This window comes from Periplaneta americana, chromosome 16 (genome assembly GCF_040183065.1).
Source record: "Periplaneta americana isolate PAMFEO1 chromosome 16, P.americana_PAMFEO1_priV1, whole genome shotgun sequence".
In the NCBI taxonomy this organism is placed as follows: Eukaryota; Metazoa; Arthropoda; class Insecta; order Blattodea; family Blattidae; genus Periplaneta; species Periplaneta americana.
Genome location: NC_091132.1, coordinates 48,883,730 through 48,893,273, shown reverse-complemented (window position 1 = coordinate 48,893,273; position 9,544 = coordinate 48,883,730). Strand labels below are relative to the sequence as shown.

Below are 9,544 nucleotides of genomic sequence, written 5' to 3'. Positions count from 1 at the left end.
CTATATAATCACAATGACATCAGTTGAAGAATATCAATGACTACAGTGATCCTGAATTACAGAAAACTATTATAAAGTGAGTGATTTAAAAAAAAATTCAAACAAATAACATAGAATTAAATAATATAGATTTGTACTAAATAATTTTCACTGAGATTATAAAGTCTGAAAAAGAGAATTATTAATAATTCAATTATTGTTAGGTTGGTTGAAATACAAATGATGGTCAAGAATCTTCAAAAAGTCGTTAATTATTGAAACGGAAGTTTCACACAACTAGTTGAGAGGAACTTCAAGATTTTTTAGAAATGTACATGATCATTTAGAAATTCCTCCTCTATAACCAAATAATAAGCCAATAACTGACCAATTGTCTTCTGAAAGATTATTTTTAGATAGATAGGTAGATGGATTTATTGAGCAATATTATACATGCAGATGTACTATATTATCAGAATTTTCTCTTAAATCCAATGACAGGTCTTCTGATTGTATATGCTGTGTAAAACAAGTTCTACTTTGTAGGTTGCACCCCTATCACCTATGATTAGATCCAACTACTCTCCAAAGAAACACACAAATTAAAATGAAAATGGCACAAACAAAATGCATTATATAATATATCCTAACCTAAAACAGGCATAAAAATGTATAATTGAGTAGTTACCATTATCCCTTCGTCAGTTCGTATCACAAACTTCAACAGCTGAAGTTCTAATCTGTCTCGCCTTCAAGAGGAACAATCCAGTCTTTTGTTCACATTCTCTATTCCCCATGAGGTCAAGACATACAAGCAAACTCCTATTCTGACTTAGCATCGAGGGTGGTAGATATTTTCTCCAGATATGTTCCAATTCGACACAATCTTCAATGCCAGATAAGGAATGCAGGGCTCATAGATTAACTTCTTTTCTTTATCCACTTCATCAGCCTGTTGTAAATCTCTCTCAAATCTGATAGTCTGATGAATAACATTAATGACAGTCTTGAATTAGGTCTCCTGGCCTGTTCCGCTTCCAGAAGAAAGTTGGTCTTTCCATTTCTTCCTTGGTCTTCCGATATCTCGTTTTCCATGAGGTGTATAGTCCAATAGTCTCTTGGGTAATAATGATTGCTTTATGTGTAGATCTGTTTATTGCATTTATATTGGCTCTACAATGTGAACCATTAGTAGAGAGACAGTGGATTTCTTCATGAACTTGCCATCCTAGGGTAGAGGCCAATGAGGTTCTAATTCTGTGATGTCTTGCATTAATGAGAAGTTCGCCTTTTGCATGTAAGTCAGAATAGTGGCACTTGCGTAAAATTAAATCAGAATGTGCACACACTTGCAGAATAAATTATGAAGTCTCTAGTGGAGCATGGAAGCTGCAGGTATAGTGGAAATGTTTCTCTGTTTTAACAGTTTGATCCACACTCATTTACCAAAACCAGAGTTTTTGACTTTAGATAATTTATTAGAAATTGAAGTTAAAAATTATGTTCTGTGCTTCAATGATGGTACTGTGATTAGGACTGAGGGCTTCAAAACATGGCAATTAAGTGTGGTACAAATATGAAGGAAGCTCTTGTAATCATTGATAGCAAATGAATACAGAAAGCTAAGTTCAGTGCTCTCCTAGTGACAAAAGCAACCTCAATGGAGAAAGAAAAGGTGAAAAGAAAATCAGAGGTAGAAGTTGGAGAGGAAACAGAACACTATGGATATGGATTGTTTTGAGGGATTTTGCCTTTATCAACATATCTTGTTGAGATACATGGAACTATTGCATCTACTGCTGTGGTTTAAATATAATGACGAGGAATTATGTTTATATCTCTAGAAATTCTAGATTAATTCCAAAATATATGAGCAAACTTTTGTATTTTTTTTTTTAATATTAGTCTTTATACCGATAAAAATGTAAGTTACAAAACTTGTAAAGCTGTGATGATCATTTTTTGCCTGTTTGTGTTAAAGAGCTTTCATTACACTAGTACAAAATTTCAAACCTCTATCTGGTCTAGTTATGTGGGGGGGGGGGGGGGGAATCTACGTAACATGATTAACTTATTTTGAACTCGTGTATAAAATTTCATAAAAAATATTGGAGTTTGAATTGTCAATTTCATAAAAAAGATTGGATTTCGAATTGTCACAGTTTGAACATGTAAGAATGGAAAAATTTGTTTCAATCTCTCCTTATATTCCCTCCGGTGAGTGAAGATCATTTCCAATTAACAACTGAAAAATAAATTTAAGACTACGGCCGGTATTCATAGTCGAGATAAGTCATACTTATATATAAGTCGAACTTAAATCTCGTCTCAATTGCAGATTTCGGTCCAAATAAGTCGTACTTATTATAAGTCGTTCTTATTTTATAAGCTTTACTTTACAAAGTCTGACTTCATGAAGTTGAACTTATTGCAATTCATAGTGACTCAAGTGCGACTTATGTTATGAAATAAGTTCGACTTTATCAAGTCAAGGGAACCCCTGACTTACGTCAGTTTTAGCCTAAAAATGGATAACGAGTTTGAAGAAATGATTGAAGAAGTCAATGAATTGCAAGAAATTCGTGCTCCAAAGCGTTATTTGAGAAACGTCATGAACCCCTTTGAATTTTATAATGACATTGAATTCAAGAGGAGGTTTCGTTTTCACAAAAGGACGGTTTTGGATTTAATTCTTCCGAAAATAGAGAGAACTCTTGCAAAACCTAACCAGCGAGGTTTGCCAGTTCCTCCAGTTTTACAACTTCTCATTTGCTTGAGATTTTATGCCACCGGAAGCTTTCAGGTAAGTTTCATTTTATTAAAATTAATATAGCCATAACTGCAACATGTGAGGTATTCAATATATGAGTGGGGTTAGATTCCATTAATGTGCATGAAATTTGATTATTAGTAAGGTTAAATTTCCTGATCCAGTCAATTTAAATTAAAATATTAAGCATTAATAAAATTAATACAAAACAAAGCCTTCTTGCTCTTATAATGAAACTAAAATAAATTGCCAAATGTAAGGAGTTGACACTACTTTTTATATTACTTATAGATCGTCATTGGTGATCTCTGTTCACTTTCACAATCGACAGTCTCAAGGGTAGTGAACAGGGTATCAAGGATTCTAGCATTACACATACGCCATCACATAAGAATGCCATTAACGCAGCAAGAGAAAGCAACGAATCGTTTACGTTTTGAAGAACTGGGAAGGGGTGGTAATCCCAACAACCCTGTTATACCTAGTGTGGACGGTGCTATTGACTGCACGCATGTCCGTCTTTGCCACACAAAATTTGGAGACCACGCGGAATCATTTCGAAACCGGAAAAACTATTTCTCCTTGAATGTACAGGTAAAAATAATATTATTAGACTATATAACTCAACACTTTCTTAAGACAGCACACTCATTTCCAGTACATTCTTAACTAAGAAATCGCAGTCTTCATTTATTTTATATCGCTATTGTATGTTGCTGTTTAGGCTGTTGCCGGACCTGAAGGTCAATTCTTGGACATTGTATCCAGCTGGGCTGGAAGTGAGCACGACAGTCGAATATTCCAGAACTCTCGGCTCTATGTCCGTTACGTTCAAGGAGAGTTTACCGGTTGTTTACTAGGGGACGCAAGGTACTCTTGCCAGAGAATTCTGCTTACTCCCTTGTTAAATCCTGTCACTCCAGCTGACCACAGGTATTTAATATATGGACATGGGCTATGTAATGGGAAGTACAGGAGAGACCTGCTATTCTCATTGACTATCTATGTTTATATCCAACTTTCTTGTTGAACACCTACTGTATGTTTATGTCTAACTTATATATTAATTGAAATTTATAGGTACAACAGAGCCCACAAAAGGACGAGATGTGTAGTGGAGAGAATGTTTGGAGTATGGAAGAAGAGATTTCCTTGTCTTTCGGTTGGTCTAAGAAACAAACTCGAGAATGCCCCAAATATAATTGTTGCCTGTGCAGTGCTTCACAATTTGAGTTTGGAGATAAACGACAACTTACCAGAAGATGACCCAGATATAATGATTCTCCCATACGAACCTGTGCCTGTTGCACCACCTGTACAGCAACCGGGAGGTTTGGCTTTCAGGAGGGAACTGATTAACAGTGTTTTCAGGAGGTATGATGATGAAATGTAAATACATTTCACAATTAGTTTTCATATTGAGGCAATTCCATTCGTAATGGAATCACCCATTGTATTTTACTGAAGTAAAATATTTATTCATTTATGTACTTTATGAAAACATTTGAAATTGAGACGTTCTGTAACTTATACAGTACAATAAATATTGTGAAGTTTGAAACAATAACTGATTAAATTGCCTGATTACTACAATCTCAGAAATTCCAATTTAAAGGAGTTTATAAATAACAAAATTGTTCAATAATTGCCTACGTAATTCCAGAGGCGTGGCGTACATGTGACCAGTGTTACCACCACTAAACAAAATAGGTTTATTGAAGTTTTTACTACTTCTAATAATTCATTAACATTATTTGAATATAATACAAAAGGACACTACTTTCGCTGGCCGTTGTTCAGTAGACTGTGTGCGACATTGCGACATCAATGCCGAACATTGTTAACGGCAAGGGACAGTGCAACAAGCAACTCGATGGAGGGCATTGACCCCTGCAGACAGTGCTGCTAGCTCGGCACCAAACATTTCGAAGTGCGCAGAAACCAAGTGCTTCTGCCAGTCATATTGGAGTGGGGATAAAGTCATTTGGCTTGAATCTGTGGTAGAGTGCAGATCGGCTCTTGGGAAGTACGGTTTACTCTAGATAATGTAATGTATCATTGTATTCATACTACGTTAGCGTATTTCAGGTCAATCTTAAAGTGTAAGGTGTCCTACCTCTCTGTCCCGCCTTTCGTTATCAGTTACGGGGCGTCACAATATGTCATGCACTAAACTGAAATGGAAATGCTTTGGTATAGTCTCTTGTCGCCCTTTAAAAGCAAGCAGAGTAGAGTAAATGTAACGCATACTGGGGTCCTGTTACCACTCAGCTTGATGGTAAATGCGCAAGCACACCACAGACCAGGGAATCTAATTAATGCAGCACATATTATTCAGTGACTCTGTTAGCATTCTGTTTTACATTACATTGTCAGATTTCGGTGAGTTGGTGTCAATGTATTACCATTATAAAAAAAATATCAGCGTCGGGATCTTCTTCCAGTAGGCCTAACTGTGAGTGTAATTGTGCAGTCAAGAATCTTTTAAAACACTTTCGGTTCACGCTCTTTCGTGAAAAAAAAGTAATAATTGTAAATAAAGACAAGCCCACACCTGTTACGAATAATTTAAAATTAAAAGCATCTTGTGGATATGATCGACATTTCAATGTGGTACACATACTACCCTTGCCTATATGGATGTAGAAGATTGTGTGCATCGACAAACTGGAATTTCTAGTGTTTTTAATTCTGAGAGGTATACAAACTTCGCAGAAATGTTTATGAAAAAAACTTTTCAGATCTTTATGCAAAACTATGGACCTACCAGCGGGATACTCAAGGGCAGAATAGACTATTTGGACTATCCCTAATGTTAATAGAAAAACCTCTTCTCTTGAACACGAAAGAAGGGACGGTAATACCCATGCAATACCCACACCACGCCACTGGTTGTTACGAATTGTAATTGTGTACTTTGACATAAAACAATTAATAGGTTATAGAAGTAACGTTAAATAATAAACAAGGAATGTTAAATTAAAAAGTGATTTTGCTGTTGTGAATAATAATAATAATAATAATAATAATAATAATACAGTAATAATAATAATAATAATAATAATAATAATAAAGATAAAGGATCTAGTTAATTGTGACGGATGACTTCATATAAATATGATTGGACAGTTTTATTTATTAATAAACAATAACTATCTTCAATTTTAAAGATACATATTTACGTTATGATTTTTTAAATGATAGCACGTATTATTATTATTATTATTATTATTATTATTATTATTATTATTACTACTACTACTACTACTACTACTACTACTACTACTACTACTACTACTACTATTATTACTAATGAAATCGCTTGCACATTATGCCTAGCTATGTCAACCTTTGAGCTTTAGCTAGCTCAATATCTATCAGCTGTTCTTTCTTCTTGGCCACACGCAACATAATTTCTGCAGTTTCCAGTTCTAATTTTGTCTTCTTTATTTCTAACTGCAATAATGCAGCGCTTTGATCCTTGAAAACTACATTTCTGTGCTTTCTTGTTTGAACCCTTGGTGCTGCTGCTTCTATTGATGCTGTTGGAGTTGCCATCTCTGCTGTTTCAGTTTCAGCTTCAACCGAGTTGGCTGGACCAGCAGTGGAAGGAGATACATCCTCGGAAGGCTTTGTTGCGAGTTGTACTTCCTCTGCGAACATAACTGTAATGTAAACAACATGTCAACTCACTCATTATGTTCTGTAGAATATTCTTCTTCATTCTATCACTTGTTGGATCTAGTTACCTGTTTTTTTTTCAGTTGGTTATTTAAAGACGCTGTATCAAATACTGGGTTATTTAACGTCGATGGGATTGGTGATAGTGAGATGGTATTTTGCAAGATGAGCCGAGGATTCTCCATAGATTTTTTACATTTGCCTCACAGTTGGGGAAAACCTTGGAAAAACGCAATCACGTAGTCAGTCCAAGAGCAATTCGAACCCACGTAGCAGCGCAACTCCGGATCAGAAGGCAAGCTGACTGAGCTATGCCAGTGGCCTAGTTATCTGTTACTGGTTCAATTCAAGTAAATATAATTGAATAATTTTTTTATTATAAATAATAACTAGTTTCCATTCTAAAGATACATATTTACGCTACGACATTTTTTTTAATTATAGCCCAACCGCTTTTTGCTGCTTAACACTATCTTCCATCTTTTCATCAAAGATGAATAGGCTAAGAAGCAAATTAAATGTTAAATAGATATTCACTGCTTACCTTCTAGTTCACTCTCCAGCATATCGGAGTCAATAGCTCCTGGAATGTGGACCATTATATGCGGTGATATTTGGGCCACAGTTGGATCAATGTCCTCCACAATTACTGGTGGGCCACCCCCTGTAGCCATTGCTGCCTGACGTTCTTTCGTCAAAACATTACACTGATGGCATTTTATATTCGCCCATAGTTTCCTCAGTTGTTTTTCATTTCTCTAGAATAATTATAACGAAATTACAATAAAATTCCCAACTCTGCATAAAATAACTTCATAATTTATTTATTTATAATAATATACTTTATTCAAAGAAAATATTGTAGGAAGGTGTACTTACATGTTCAACAATATTTATGGACGAATTAAATTCCTCAGTAATCTTCACCCAACATTCGTATTTTTGTCTTGAAGATACTGAATCTGTCTTCTTATTCTCTAAGATCGTGGAATATTTAAGGATAATTTCTTTTAATACTTCTTTTTCTAGAGAAGTAAAATGTTTACTTTTTCTCTTCCCTTCCATTTCAACTTTATCCTACAGACGCTATGTATAATGTACAAATTTGGAGACAAAAGAAAAACGAAATTGGAGACAAAAGAAAAACGAAATTCGAGACAAAAGAAGAACGACCGTCTGATTTACATTGTTGTGACAATGGCCTTGCAATTTCTCATACCAATAAGTTCGACTTATTTATATACACATAAGTTACACTTATTGAATGAAACTTAACAAAGTACGACTTATTAGCCGACTATGAATACCGTAATCATATAAGTTAAGATTTTCCAATAAGTATAACTTAACAAAGTCAAACTTATTGAACAAATAAGTCACTGACTATGAATACCGGCCTACAAGTACCAAGAGAAGCAATTAAACAAATCCAAATACTAATATTGCAGCAGACTATAAAATTTTAAGAAGAATTTAAATAAAATATTCATAACTTTGTAGGAAATGTATTGTTATTCTTAAAGTTGATTTGCATATCACTGCTGGAAAGATGTATAATATTACGACTGCATAAAGAGGTAAATTACTCAATTTATGAATAGACATAGTGATATAATTATAACATCGGTACATAAAATTTATTATGCTTAGTGGAGTGAAATAGCATTACCACGTGGACTTATGTCATAAAATATTTAAGAGATCTAAAAATACCTACGTAGAATTCCAATTCCAAACTGCAGCATATGTTCGCTGTAAATAGTGCTGTTAATGAATCGAATAAGTAATTCGAAAAATAATAACATGTGTAATATAATATATTATACTAGATTATATGGCTATCCACATATTACCTACATTTAGGTACTAATCTAAACTGCTAAAGGTTGGAAATGATACGGTACTTTGGCTTAGTGATATCACATGGAATGGCCATATATATATTCTCAGAATCCTAATGTACGCCTGTAGAGGGGGTGACTTTGAGAAAATTATAGGAAAATGTCTAATTCTTTGTAACTTACATGAGGCTTTAGAAAGCAGCATCACTATGTCGCTAACAATAGTGTCTTGAAATTCTATATTGGTTGCATTCAATATGATGGAATCTATTTTTGGGTCGTCATAGTCCCCTTTCGATTTCTTTGAGGAATCATTTCCTCTACCAAATATGCCGTTTGGCTGCAGCCAAATTCTTTTTTCTTTTTGTCTTGATGTTATCCCAACACTTCTGCAATTGCGTAACAATTCTCTGAAAACAAATCACATTTCTTATCATATATAATGAAACAGCGATCTACTTACTATAATATAAAGATAATGTCTCCTAAGCACCTAATTAGTTATTGGGTATGCTTAATTTTAAATGTAATGGCAATAAAAAGTTAAAATCAGTAGAAAAATTGACTTACCTCTGTGTGGTTGGGTTCACTGTTAAATCAAAATGAATTTCGATCCAAGCTTTTTCTCTTCTGATGAAGTGAGGAACTGTCTGTCTCTTTATTTCCAAGAACATGGTTTTGTTTTTCAATCGCTAGGAGCAGAAAGGTTTTTTCTTCCTCAGTGAACCTCTTTTTTTTTTTTTTGTCCATTTTAATTGAAATGGTAATTATTATCAGAAATGTAAACAAAACACACAATATGGCGACAATAGTTATTACTAATCTAAGTTGCAATTTTAACACACTGTACAATATGTAAAGAAAATAGTTTTTAAATAAATCAAAGATATATTTCTTATGTCCATCAAAATATTGTTAATTATGTCACATGAAATGACTCTGTAACTAGTAATATTTATTTTACGACCAATACATGGAAATAATTTGTTTTATTGCCATATCTAAGATGTCGGATCATTTAAGGAAGCCTTAAAATTCAACCTTCATTAAGGTGACTGTAAGAAAGAACCAAGAATGTGCTGACAACTTTTCCCTTTTCATTTTATCAGAGTACTTTTTGAACTAAGTAAGATTTAACAAGTAAAAAATTGAATTTCTTTGTACTGTAAGTAGTACACAACAACTGGAAAAACCACAAAAGTGTCTTTTCCATAAAAGAACTGTAACAAAAGTATATCTAGAATATACACTACAGCTGAGATGCAGGTTGGCC

General features: G+C 34.0%; 1 protein-coding gene across 1 annotated transcript; it reads left to right on the top strand.

Annotated features, from left to right (window-relative positions):
- The first annotated feature begins 2,017 nt into the window (after positions 1-2,017).
- LOC138716227 (putative nuclease HARBI1) lies at positions 2,018-4,982 on the top strand. The gene is made up of 4 exons (XM_069849069.1): positions 2,018-2,782; positions 3,041-3,343; positions 3,474-3,682; positions 3,830-4,982. Exons 1-4 carry the CDS (start codon positions 2,507-2,509, stop codon positions 4,140-4,142), a joined length of 1,101 nt encoding a protein of 366 aa, XP_069705170.1. The 5' UTR covers positions 2,018-2,506; the 3' UTR covers positions 4,143-4,982.
- The last annotated feature ends 4,562 nt before the right edge of the window (positions 4,983-9,544 follow it).